Source organism: Polypterus senegalus, chromosome 11, assembly GCF_016835505.1.
Source record: "Polypterus senegalus isolate Bchr_013 chromosome 11, ASM1683550v1, whole genome shotgun sequence".
NCBI classification, from domain to species: domain Eukaryota; kingdom Metazoa; phylum Chordata; class Cladistia; order Polypteriformes; family Polypteridae; genus Polypterus; species Polypterus senegalus.
In genome coordinates, this window is record NC_053164.1 from 128,563,357 (window position 1) to 128,578,014 (window position 14,658).

The 14,658-nt window shown below is 37.8% G+C and overlaps 1 protein-coding gene across 2 annotated transcripts in view; it reads left to right on the forward strand.

Moving 5' to 3' along the window:
- dock5 (dedicator of cytokinesis 5) overlaps window positions 1-14,658 on the forward strand; it is a 272,453-nt gene that overhangs the window by 216,446 nt on the left and 41,349 nt on the right. For both annotated transcript variants that reach the window (XM_039769628.1, XM_039769630.1), the window contains exons 27-33: window positions 1,320-1,415; window positions 3,029-3,127; window positions 6,106-6,200; window positions 10,537-10,615; window positions 12,771-12,871; window positions 13,361-13,419; window positions 13,959-14,113. In XM_039769628.1, coding sequence (XP_039625562.1) covers window positions 1,320-1,415; window positions 3,029-3,127; window positions 6,106-6,200; window positions 10,537-10,615; window positions 12,771-12,871; window positions 13,361-13,419; window positions 13,959-14,113 — 684 coding nt within the window. The remainder of the gene's footprint in view (window positions 1-1,319; window positions 1,416-3,028; window positions 3,128-6,105; window positions 6,201-10,536; window positions 10,616-12,770; window positions 12,872-13,360; window positions 13,420-13,958; window positions 14,114-14,658) is intronic.

Below are 14,658 nucleotides of genomic sequence, written 5' to 3' on the forward strand. Positions count from 1 at the left end.
TGTGTATTTATCATGTACTGCTGGGTTTAATTAAATACTTGAAAGGAAAGTGAAGGACTGAGTACTACTCATCCATTTTAGCCTGTAAATCATTTGGATGATAACCTTAGATAGGGGAAGAAAATCTCGGATATGAAAATTACCTGACATAGATAGATAGATAGATACTTTATTAATACCAAGGGGACATAGCAGAGTTAAAGCACTAGCAAGCCATAAATTAATTAACTAATTAAGCAACCGTGTTAGAACAGAAACCTGCAGCTACTGCGGCCCTCCAGGATTGTGATTGAGGACCTCTGCTCTAACAGGACTATTGGTACTAATACACAATGGAGTTTTAGTAACTAATTTGTTGTGGTAACTTGCAGGTTGCCTTTTCTTTATCACCTGAAAGAGTTCTAACTCACCTTGCATAACACAATGCAAAAAATATACTGTTTTTCTCAAAATTAGAAAAAAAATTATTTAACTAATACGGAACTATCCAGAACATTTTTAGAATATGTCACATGTTTAGTCATTTTGTTCTTAATCGGTCAAGCATGCTTAACCTCTCCTGATCCTTGGGGTGCCTCAGTATGTGTGAGTAGTTACCTCACATCCAATCCGCAGATCTTTTGCTCCCTGGGTTTGGATAAGAAGGGATATCAGATCTGATTTAAATGCACTGTATGTCTGTTTGATTTGTAATACTATTTGTAATAATTAGTTAAAAAAAGTTTCATCCGTTCCATTTTATAAATCTGCTTTATCTGTTACAGGGTCTATCCCGGCTCATTATAAGGTACACTCACCCAAAAATCCATACTTACTCCAGTGAACTTCACCAGGAAGTGTTTGGAATGTAAGACAAACTTGGAGTACCTGAAGAAAACCCATGTAGACATAGGGAGAGCATGCAAACTTTACAAAGGCAGTGCAGAAATATCTGCTCCTGCCAACAAGAAGTGTTTAAAACAAAATCTAAAAGCTTCCAACAAGCAACATTGTTTTGTAAAATCAAAGTTACTGAATCTGTGTCTGTAATTTAGGAGAAACATTCGAAAAGACTTGATTTGAATAGAAAATAAAGTGAAAGTATGGAACACCAGCACTAGCCTTTATACAAATGCTCTAGTTTGTAATACAAGTGTCACAGATAATTTACACCAACCTTTCTATTTTTGTTACCCTTATGCTTATTTTCCACAATAATATCAATATTAAACTGGCTGATGTTGTCTTTCCTTGGACATTTTTACAAAACTAATTTACTTTATTTTTTTTTTTTGCTTTCCCCACAAATTAACTTGAACCCATGTTCCATTTTCTTTCAGGGTCCAACCAGTTCCCACGTTCAACTGATAATGGAACGTCTTCTCCGCAGAGTGAACCGAACAGTCATTAGTATGAGTCGCAACTCCCCTCTAATTGTGAGTAAAATGTGACTTATTTTAAACATCTTCTGTGTACAAGTACTAATTATCTGTGTCTTTCAGCATTATATTAGGAAATTAGCTTATAGCTTGTCATATAACAAAAATAGCCAGAGAAACAAATGTTGCATGTCACATTATCCTTAATGTGAAATTATTATTTACATTTATATAGCGCTTTTTTCACAAGCACTTTACATAGTGAGTGGGTAGCCACATCAACCACAACTAAAGTGCAGCATCAACCTAAATGATGCATCGACCAGCCATTATTGTGCCAGTATGCTAACCACACATTATTTGTTAGGAGGTGAAGGGATGAGAGATAGTAAGCCAATTAGAAATAGAGGATTATTAGAGGGGGCCGAATGACTCGGCTGCATTGGACATTCTTCTTTCCTGTCACTTTCACTACCTTTGCCTCAATCCTTTCACATTGTTCACATTGCTGCTTCCCTGTCACTTCATTCTTGTGTTTGTTGTCCTGAAAAAAAATCAGTGTAGTATTGCACTACTTGTAGGTGACAGTAAAACAGCATCTTATGTTTTAAAGGGACTACACAACCGGCTCATTTGGTTTGTACAGTGGAATTGCTGGTTTTGTTGGTCTTGTTCAGAACTTTAAATTATAAAAACTTTTATTTGTGAATTTGAAAAAGAAAAGAGGGATTGAAAACTTTAAAGTGGATGTAGAAAATATTGCAGTGGGGTTTACCCATGCCAGTTTTCTTGTTAACATGTAGTGAGACGTCTTTGCTTTTAATATATCCACAGAGTGTTTTATTCTCAAGGTAGTGGGCTGGAACATGCAACATGATACTTTTTCTGTAAAATAATATTCTAGAACAGGGTGATTATGGGCTTAGAAAAAAATCCTGTCAAATAATTTTTTAACGACAACTTGAGTAGTAGAAAAGAGCAAAGTCTTTGACATAATTTACATAGGATTTTAATAAACATTTGATCTTCCACACCAATGATTATTCTCTAGGCTTGATGCCATTGGCATCAGTGGTAACTTATACAATAGGACTCATAGCTGTTTGATAGGCAAAAGGCAGTGAACATAGGTAAAAAATGAATGCTCCCCTTCGGATGAAGTCAAGAGTGTAGTTCTTGTTAAGACAGTTACTTTTTCATTGTTAATATTGTAAAAATAATACACAAACCTGTCACATTAATTATGATATCTAAACTGAAAGAATGGAATATGTCAAGGCAGCACGTAAACTTAGAAAGACCTGAACAAAGTTTCAAACTGGACAAAATGCAATTCAATGCAGTCAAGTGCATAGTGTCACATGAAGGTATGCAGCAATAATTATATATAGAGGATGGGCATCACTGATCTGCACAAATGAAACAAAGGTTTACAGCTTTATGTTGACACAACATTCTCACAATATATGTCCTATTCTAGTCATCGGTCTATGGAAAAGATAAAGTAACACTCAAGATGCCTGGAGAAAAGGAAGCAGGTGTATTTAGATGACATGCTTTGTAATATATAAAAGACTCGTTGACATTCTCTGTCTTAAAGCTGTTGCATTATACTGAAATTAAACTGCATTTTAACGTGGTCTATTAATCTGTTTTCTTCCTTCTCCCAGGGACACTACTTAGCCGCAATGACAGCTATTTTAAAGCAGATGGACGACCTACACTACAGCCACTACATTAGCACTTTTAAAACCCGCCAGGACATCATTGTAAGTGTTATAATTGTACCTCAGGGTCTATGGTGAGTTACTCTGTGTGAACTTATCTTCTGCAGTTTTTTCATTTCCCTTTATTATCTTACAAGGACAGATGCACAACAAAACTATAGTGTATACAGGGGTAAATCAAAAAGATTAGGCAATCTGAAAATTACACAGTAATCAAAACGGACTGAAGCTGACAAAATGCAGCATTTTTGTGAAGGCTTGTGTATAGTTTGAACACACACAGCGCAGAACTCTGCCATTAGTCTAGCTGAATCCAAGATCAAACGAACATGGATGCTTCTCTGCGGGATTGCACCATCATTGAAGGACATGCTATATTGGACAGAGGTGGTGACAACTACTGAAATTCACAGAAGGATGTTGACTTAGGATGGATGTAAAAAGAGCATGACTCAATGGACATTTTTTGAATGGATAGAAAGGTTTAAAATGGGGCGAACAAGTGTAACTGATGAAGCTTGACCTAGTCAACTATCAACATCGTGCACACAAGCCCACATCGACATGGCAAATGGCTTCATCAAAGAAGACCCAATGAATTACACTGTCTGCTGTTGCTGCAAATTTGAATATCAGCTATGGATCTGCACTTGCCATAGTGCATGATGACTTGGGGTACCGTAAAGTTTGACCAAGATGGTTACCCATCAATGTCACAAGCCAACATTCTTTGCTAAATTTAAACAGTACAGTATACACTCACCTAAAGGATTATTAGGAACACCTGTTCAATTTCTCATTAATGCAATTATCTAATCAACCAATCAAATGGCATTTGCTTAAATGCATTTAGGGGTGTGGTCCTGGTCAAGACAATCTCCTGAACTCCAAACTGAATGTCAGAATGGGAAAGAAAGGTGATTTAAGCAATTTTGGGCGTGGCATGGTTGTTGGTGCCAGACGGGCCGGTCTGAGTATTTCACAATCTGCTCAGTTGCTGGGAATTTCACACACAACCATTTCTAGGGTTTACAAAGAATGGTGTGAAAAGGGAAAAACATCCAGTATGCGGCAGTCCTGTGGGCGAAAATGCCTTGTTGATGCTAGAGGTCAGAGGAGAATGGGCCGACTGATTCAAGCTGATAGAAGAGCAACTTTGACTGAAATAACCACTCGTTACAACCGAGGTATGCAGCAAAGCATTTGTGAAGCCACAACACGCACAACCTTGAGGCGGATGGGCTACAACAGCAGAAGACCCCACCAGGTACCACTCATCTCCACTACAAATAGGAAAAAGAGGCTACAATTTGCACAAGCTCACCAAAATTGGACAGTTGAAGACTGGAAAAATGTTGCCTGGTCTGATGAGTCTCGATTTCTGTTGAGACATTCAAATGGTAGAGTCAGAATTTGGCGTAAACAGAATGAGAACATGGATCCATCATGCCTTGTTATCACTGAAAGCTGGTGGTGGTGGTGGTGGTGTAATGGTGTGGGGGATGTTTTCTTGGCACACTTTAGGCCCCTTAGTGCCAATTGGGCATCGTTTAAATGCCACGGGCTACCTGAGCATTGTTTCTGTTCCATCCCTTTATGACCACCATGCACCCATCCTCTGATGGCTACTTCCAGCAGGATAATGCACCATGTCACAAAGCTCGAATCATTTCAAATTGGTTTCTTGAACATGACAATGAGTTCACTGTATTAAAATGGCCCCCACAGTCACCAGATCTCAACCCAATAGAGCATCTTTGGGAAGTGGTGGAACGGGAGCTTCGTGCCCTGGATGTGCATCCCACAAATCTCCATCAAATGCTATCCTATCAATATGGGCCAACATTTCTAAAGAATGCTTTCAGCACCTTGTTGAATCAATGCCACGTAGAATTAAGTCAGTTCTGAAGGCGAAAGGGGGTCAAACACCGTATTAGTATGGTGTTCCTAATAATCCTTTAGGTGAGTGCATATAAACTATAGTAATTAGACATGTAAGCCATTTAGTTTTTCTCATGGAATGGATAATCGAGTTATCATGATAGTGTATTTAGCAACAGAAAAATGTCAGACATGTGCACTAATAAAGAACAATGCAGTACAGATATAGACAAATAATTCTTATTTTATAGGAACACTGGTGATGTAATAATCATTTTAAATTACAGAATACAGGAAACAGTAATGCAAAATTTAAAGGAAATCAAAAACTGTTATTATGCTTCCAGACAATAAAATAATATAAAATAAATGCACTTATTAATACATGATAGAAGAATAGGGTATTGTGGACATGGCACGAAATGTTATGTCTGCGTATTGTATGATTGTTTAAAAAATTATAACAGTTTTAAAAAAAAATATTCTAATGAGTTGCAGCAAGTTTAATGCCCTTTTTATCAAGAAATATATTCATAAGTTTATTTTTATTTATTAAATAATTTTAATAGAATACTGTTGGAAATAGTATGTAATGCTTAAAACCCAATACATTTTAGATTTTTTTATCACTTACATAGTGTTACTTACATTTTATTATACTAAACTTAAATAAGCTCAAGATAAAAATATGGATACAGGTGGGACTTGATTTGCAGTTAGAAACGCTAACATATGGTACCATAGTTTTCATCCTTCATTGACTATTTCAAACAAATAAATGTGAATCCTTTTTTTTCATAATTAACTTTTTAGAGAGTTTGGATTATTCTGGGCCTCAGGGCTATGATACTGATTCATTAGTTAACATCATTCTCTTTAGAATGTCATTGAATAGGTGACATTTCTGGTCAGGCAGTCATGTAGCTTTATTTATATAAAAATAATTTCACTACTTTTACTTAACAAGCATTTAATGCTATGCAATCGCTAAGAAACATTCCTAATCCTAATTTACATTACTTAAGAAATGTACATTGAATAAAATAATAATGACTAATTTTCTTATTATGAAATTTTTCACTAAACTTTCTCTCCAATCTGTGTGTGTGTGTGTTTTTTTAACTTCCACTGCTGTTTAGGACTTCTTAATGGAGACATTCATTATGTTCAAGGACCTTATAGGAAAGAATGTCTTCCCAAATGACTGGATGATCATGAATTTGCTTCAGATAAGGTAAGTGTGATACTGCTCCTTCACTCCATCCATAGGAATAGTCAGCATCTTCTGCAGATTAATTGTATTATAGTTATTTCTGGATAATTTCAAGTATTTTAATTTTGAAATGTTATTTTATTTATGTATCTTGTGTCACTAAGCTGATGATGTAATTCTGTAATTAACATTGCATTTGTTTTTACACATCAGTTCACATGTTATATGGCATCTTATTTAAGACTGATTGGGGGAGTCAATACTGTATGCACTTTTAAAAAATAAAGGCTCTCAACAAGTAAGAATTTCAGGTTATCAGCTAAGAACTCAACTATGATTTATGATTTGTCTTTTTAAGAAAGTTTACTGATTGTTCAACCCTAGATTGTTCCAAGGTTTCAGTTTCTGTTTAGTATATTTTAGTCTCTGCCACTCAGAACAAACATATTTTTATGGTCATTATTAAAGGAAAAATTAGAACCAACATCAATGTGAATAAGCAATCTTAAGCTAGCTGCATTTTGTAAATCATATTCATGAGACCTGTGATACTATCAAACTATCCTTCAAAAACCATTCGCTCCTCTATGGACCAGTCAAGGAAAGCTGGGATAGATATGTCCCGAATGACATTCTGTCTATATTTACACATCATATTTTTACCCAACACTAACATGTAGACCTTTTCTAGATGCACCAAGTCACATATTTTGTATGTTGGTTCTTATGCAGAATGAACCTCTGCTTTTGATTGCAAATATTTTTAGTCACAGTGTTTATTAGTTGTTAGTTATAGTAACTAAAGTTGTAACAAGAGTAAAGTGAAGAACAAAGCAAGTGTAAGAATCTATATATATATATAATTCACTAAGGCAAGACACCCATGGAAAGGCAAGACGCCCTTGGAAAGCACGCCAGAAGGGGCGTGGATTCACTAAGCCACCGACAAGTAAGACACCCATGGCGCACGCAGAAAGGAGCCATGCCCACCAACTCTAAGACCATTGGATACGACGACAACTCGCAAAACCACGCCCACCAACTTGGACACGATGACACAGGAAAACCGGCGTCATTTATGTTCGTCTGTCGTAGAGTCCACATGCAACTCTGAGCCACGTTGACTGTTCATAGAGGCATGTTTCTCGCGGAAGTGAATCGCTATATGCAGCGTGTAAAAAAGGGGTATCTCATGGGATCCTTAAAACAATCCTTTAAAACTGAGGTTAAAACACAATGAAGGAAGCAGTCTTTAAAAACCAATAAGCCCTGTTCATCTGTTTCATTACCGTCTCACCTGCTTCACCAATGCAGGCCCTGCAACAGTCGAGACGCTGTCTCAGCAGCTGACCTTCTCTGTACCTGACAGTTTCACACAGAGGCAGCGCAAGAGAAAGCCGCGCACACACACAGGCAGCGCCAGTGACAGACAGAGTCACACACACAGGCAACTGGTGGGCGGCTCTCCGTGAGTTTCTCTTGCGAGCGGGCACACGACCAGGCGGTGTGTATGCTTCGAGAACGAGGGTGGACGCGGCATGCGACTGGGCACATGACCAGGCTGTGTGTATGCTTCAAGTGTGAGGGTGGATGCGACAGGACCATCTAGGAAAAATCATGTCATGGATGTGAATCGCTGTATGCAGTGTGTAAAACAGTTTGTTTGTCGCAGATGTGAATCGCTGTATGCGGCGTGTAGAACAGTTTGCGAGGGGTATCCAATGGTCTTACAGTTGGTGGGCAGGTCTCTGTTGGTTGCTCTTGCGAGCGGGCACATTGCCAGGCAGTGTGTATGCTTCGAGAGCATGGGTGGACGCGACAGCACCCTCTAAGAAGAATCATATTTGTCGCGGATGTGAATCGCTGTATGCGGCGTGTAAACCAGTTTGTCGCGAATGTGAATCGCTATATGCAGCGTGTAAAACGCTGTATTGTATGTTGCCCTCTCCAGAGTTACATCTTTTCATTCACCTACAGTCATATCCTAAAAACCACCCCATTTGAACAACTGTGTCTTTCAGGGGGTGTTCACCCATCAGTACATAATTATGCGGTGTATGCCACGCCGCGGGTTGGCTAGTTTTAATAATTGTCTTAAAAATTGTGTATGGGATGGGTGCAACTGCAACTACGCTTGTCACTTTTAGAGCATTGTTCAGTGGTAACCAGAGGTTAGTACTTTCTATACTGCACCTACAAGACAAGATGTCCAGCAAGTCAAAACCAAATAATTCTTGTTTGCTATTTTTTACTACAAGCATGATTTTTTTGTTAATTTTTCAGTGACATTCATAATTACTTTGTAGTGAATTCTTTTCAAGTCTGGAACACTTTCAAGCTGCAAATATTGCTGTAAACATTGCTTTCCTCCATATTCAACAGTTAAGCACTCGCCTGGAAGTAGAATGCATATGATGCAGCAGTCAGGAATAAAGGACATGGGTGTTTTGGACCTCACAAACAGAACAGAAGCTTGTCTGCCTGATATCTTGTGTTATACATATCATGATAGAATGGAAAAAAGCACCAAGATTGCAGCTGATTTTGCCGTACCTATAAAACCCTTTGCACAGCAACTGGCTACTTCAGGTAGCATGCTATAGGCTTTCAGGAAAAGGCGCAGGCTTGCGATACTTTGGAAATGTGAAACTGCTGGAAAAATGTCGCACGGTTGTCTAATTTAACATACTTTGTGGTTCCTAATCATGTATTATGACATGCAGTTGTGTAAAGTGACATTGGTTTTAGATATCCATCTGGGGAAAGCTTGAGATGCTTCTACGGAATTACCATTCATTACCCCCATCGAGTCTTGATGCTTCTATAGCAGAACTTTTCCACTTTTGCCTAAGTAACTCCATTGACGATATGAAAGATTACATTTACTAGATAAGCATGGAAAAGTTTTTTCATACTTTTTAGATTAATGGTGTTCATATTATGCCTTCAGACTAAACCAATCAAGACCTTTGATGCTTTTTTTACCTCCGGCAATCAATCTTTGTTTTACCTGCATTTATCTTAAGGCTTTCCACTTTGATGCTATTGCTTTAGCATTTTCTTTCTGAATCTTTATTTTTTTGGCTCTCTGCTTTGTGATCTCCTACAAACATTCCTCTTTCCTCCTTAATTCTTCAGTTTACTTGATACTCTTGCTTCTTGGCTACTTTACCTTTGCAGTTCCTTTTGTAGCATTCACTTAGCTTTCATTTATCCCATTCTGTTTTTGTTTAATTTCATCACTCCTCAAAGGGCCTCCTATATTCCGTATTTGCCTTTGTTTTATGCCAGTATTCCTTCACTACACCTCCTGTTGTTTTCAGCCAGCCTTCACGTCTTTCTTTCTGTTCACACTTTACTTCCTCCTGATACTGACTTGAATACAAATATGTTCTCCTAAATTTCCTCATGCCTACCACCACTAAATGTTGTAATGGGCCTGAAGTTGCACCTTTACATTTATATTTATGTCTCAGTTGCTTTTCCTTACTTTTTCTTTTATGAGATTCTCTTGTTGCCTATTTAATTTCATTTACATATATGTACTTGCCAAACTTTTAGGGTCACATTAAGTCCTGGGCTATCCCAGCAGCAAAGAGTCCAAGACACAAACCAACCTTGGATTGGGCACCAGTCCATTGCAGGGCATGCTTACTAACACTGGGCCAAACTTCATTCCTCACAGTTTATCAGAAGACAGAGAGGTTGGGAGCATGCACTGATACAACATGTTGCTACACCCACCCTACAACAAACCACCTCAGGATCCCAAATTAGGACCCGAGCTCAGCCATGCAATGGGCGACACATCGCTAGTTTGAATAGAATGGAACAGTGGAATGTGTGTGATGCCAATCCTGCCACCAACCCACAGGTTTTCCCTGCAAGTTGGAGGACCAGCTTGCAGGGCTGGAAAATAACGTCATACCCAGGACTGAGCAATTGTAGGTTAAAGGCCTTGCTCAAGGACCCACTGGAGTAGAATCACTTCTGGCATTTATGGAATATGAACTGAAAACCTTCCAAATTGCCTAGCCTCACAACCACCACTCCTGCCCAGTTTATTAGAATGCATGGTTAGAAACTATAATAACCTTGGAGGAGCAGAAAAAGACTCACTATGTATTTTATGAACATACTGTATCTGTTTCAACAGTCATAACTCTATACAGGCATTTCTTAATTTTCATTGAATGGCCCATATTTAAGCTAAAACGAGAATACCATAACCTTGTTGTACTCTCTCGTCTATGAAATGTTGGATGTATTACAAATGTGTCAGATATCTTATACATGTATGAAAAAATAAGAAAGCTTTTTGTTTCTTTGATAGTTAGATAAGTGACTTATTTTTCAGAGTTTTCCTGAGGGCAATCAATCAGTATTCAGAAGTCCTTAACAAGTACTTTCTGGACCAGGCCAACTTTGAGTTGCAAGTAAGTCTTTTTGATATTGTCAGTGGGGTTTTTATTTGCAGTACTTTATTAATGTAACATTTTTCCATTGATATTGAGGAATACTGCTGCTTTTGATAGGTATTATTATTATTATTATTATTATTATTAATCTTTCGGCTGCTCCCGTTAGGGGTTGCCACAGCAGATCATCTTCTTCTATATCTTCCTGTCCTCTTCATCTTGCTCTGTCACACCCATCACCTGCATGTCCTCTCTCACCACATCCATAAACCTCCTCTTAGGCCTTCCTGTTTTCCTCTTGCCTGACAGCTCTATTGTTAACATCCTTCTCCCAATATACTCAGCATCTCTCCTCTGCACATGTCCAAACCAGCACAATCTCGCCTCTCTGACTTTTTCTCCCAACCGCCCAACCTGAGCTGACCCTCTAATGTACTCATCTCTAATCCTATCCATCCTCTTCACACCCAATGCAAATCTTAGCATCTTTAACTCTGCTACCTGCAGCTCTGTCTCCTACTTTCTGGACAATGCCACCGTCTCCAACCCATATAACATAGCTGGTCTCTATTATTATTATTTCTAAAGTACAAAAAAGTAATTTTCTTGAGAAGCACATCCGTGTATAAACTAATTGGAAAAGTTTACTTAAAGATATAGTGTATTCACTTCCTTTTAATTTTATTTTCAAATTTTATTATGTTATATATTCAAATAAAACTAGACTTGGTGGCTGAGTATTATAAGATAATAAAAGGCATTTGTATCAAATCCAAGATGTCTCTTTTTGTATGCTTATTCTAAGTATTACTCCTGTGCACATGTTTAGATGATACATCAAAGTTCCCTTTTTATTTAAGACTGGGGTGATTTTTATGGTGCTCAAAGACATGCTGGCGAGTCTAAGTTATTTTCATTTGAGTCTGTACTCCGCAGTGCCTTGGCTTACATTTTTAGTGTTATGAACTCATCCCCACTTAGCAAAAGAAGTGCCTATTGATGGAATGCTTATACCATGCATGTTTCTACCACCCTCCATTTTGGTGTGAGTTACACATTGTATTAGAAATGAATTATGGACAAATCTCTGTATGCATTTGATGCCCAGGGGCACAAGTGCTAAGAGGTAGAAATATTATTAACCGTCTATGAAGTTAGTTCTTGTCAAAACATTAAAATGATAGTGTTACTAAATTGTGGCTCACTCATAAACTTTTGTCAAGCTGAATTTGCGCACATTTCTGGAAATGGACCCAGTTACTAGCATTGCTTCCAGTAAGTATACTGTGCACAGGATTTTGAGAAATAAGACAGTAATGTAACAAGATGGTTTCCTTTGTAGGGTTTATATAGGGTTTTTATAGGGTTGGTGTTGTCATATGTACAGAGTACAGTGCATGTGCTGATCGGCATGTAATACGTCACCATTCTCCAGTGCCATGATCAGTGAGTATTAATGCTTACATTGAAACATATGTCTGACCAACAAGCATCCTGTTATTTTACATGGATTTGGGTGTGCATGTTTCATATACACTGATATTTTTGCACTGATTTGTGGGCCTTTGCCACTGACTTCTACTACCTAATTTTGCAAGTCAGCAAGCCCTTATACAGATTCTTTACTGCTGTGAGACATATGGGTGAAACCAGCATCTACTATAATGTTCATCTTTCTATTATGCTGGTAAATGCTTTGATAAAATTTGAGATTATATTATTTATTATATATTATTATATAATAACATAATTATTTATAATCTAAAGTAATTTTGTGCAGAAGGATTAAGTTAGAGTAAGTCACATCTTTGGTCTCCCCAGATGTCCAAACATTCATAACTTTCAAACATCAGATTTTTTTGTCATCCATGGGGATAATTATAAAATTACACTTTTAAGAAATCCACCTTTATAGAAGAAAAATATATTTTTAATCATCCTTTCAAGAAAATAAAATGCTTAAAGAGCTGGGTCAACGTTTGGCCATCCACAGTGGGTTAAATGCTTTGTGTTGCTGACCTCCATGGCAAACAGCTTTCTCGACAGTGACCATGTTCTATTATTTGTTTAACCTCTTATAACAAATTATTCCTACTTCATCACTTTCACTTTTTTCCTTTTGTAAATTATGTTGAGGTTGACCAGGTTAAAAGATGTATGTTTTCATTTGCAGCTTTGGAATAACTACTTCCACCTCACAGTGGCATTCCTTACCCATAAATCCTTACAGTTGGAAAACTTCTCCCAGGCAAAGCGCAACAAAATCATCAGCAAGTAAGAGAATGGTGAAAAATGGAGGGATCTCTCTTAATGTCTGTTAATTAATGTTTTGAACCCACTTAATTCAATTCTGAATTCAGGAAGTCAAAGTTAATTCTGGTAAGATTAGGTTTTTTAGGAAGGATGCAACCTTGGATGGATCACCATCTTTGGGTTAACTCAATAACACATTCAAACTGGGCAGTTTTAGAGTAACCAGTTAGCCTAACCTGCCTGTTTTTTGGATCGTTGTGGGGTTTCCATATAAACAAGAGAAGAACATGTTAACTACACACAGACAGTGACCAGACCACGAGTCAAACCAAGGTTAGCGCATTAGGTTGTTGGTACTTAAGTGATAGCACTAAAGGAGCTTAAGCTGAACCTGACCACTACTACAGGGAATTTTTTTATCTTACTTTTGATCTGAACAGCCCTGTTGTGAATGAGTCATAGCTTATTGTAGACTTTAACAAACATCAAACTTGACTTTCCTTTTTGCAGATATGGAGACATGAGAAAAGAGATTGGCTTCAAGATCCGGGATATGTGGTACAATTTAGGTAAGGAAATTATGCAGTTTTGAACAGTGCTATAAGTTTGTAAAAGTCTGCCAGCAGTGTTTTAGCTGATGGTGTGCATTGGCTATCGTACACCTTTTTCTAAATTTCCATTAGTAGACTATAAAATAGCAGCCATATAGGCAGCACTATCAAGTTAATTTCTGATGGTTCATTAAAATTGGAAAAATATGAACATTTCTCTAGTAAAGGGAGCCTACAGAGCATTAATCTGTATGCCTTTCTTTGCTTTCGACTTTATCCTGAACAATGCAACACCAAAACTACCCCAGCAAAAAACTGCTTTAGAGTCAATGCCTAGGGTTTCACTATTTGGTCAGTTAATCTTCAGTCCAAGTGCTATAAATTAATTACAGTTGTTTTAAAAATATACACAAATTATGTGACTTAATTTGGGTCCTACCCGAGGTAAGTTGTGAACATCTAGTCTTACCTCATATATTAGACAATACTGTCTTCCAAGTAAACAGCCACATTATAAAAAATATCACTTAGGCAAACTTTGCTTTTTATCACTGTAGGTCCCCACAAGATGAAATTCATTCCATCAATGGTAGGCTCCATCCTTGAGGTGACTCTAATTCCTGAGCCTGATTTGAGAAAGGCAACCATCCCAATCTTCTTTGACATGATGCAATGCGAACATAATTTCTCAACAGATCATACCTTCCATACGGTAAGTGTGAATAATTTCATCATTACAGGGGAGAGAGAGCATGTGCTGATAGCGCATTACTGCACCCACCATAAAACAAACCACCAGGATTGACACCTTAGAACCACACTGGAACAGTGTGAGTTTTCTTTTACAGTGGCTGGAGTACCAGTCCTGTAAGTTGGAGGACCTGCATGCTGGGCAGGAATACAGATTAATGTCATACCCAGGATGAAGTAATTGCAGGTTAAGGGCCTTGGTCAAGGACCCAACGGAGTAGAGTCACCTCTGATGTTTACGGGATTTGAACTGGCAACGTTCCGATTGTTGGGACAGATCCCTAGCCTCAGAGCTACCACTCCGCCCTCATTACAGGAATGGCAATAAATTTGGATGTTGGATAATGTATCTTACGTCATAGTCCACTGGGTATTTTAGTCTTATCTTTAGTCATACCTGAATGTGTTCTTTTGAATTTTATATTTAGTCATTTTGTAAAGTACTGTAGTTTGAAGCATTCACTCATCTACTTTCTGAGCATTCTAACAATTGATCACATGAGCAGA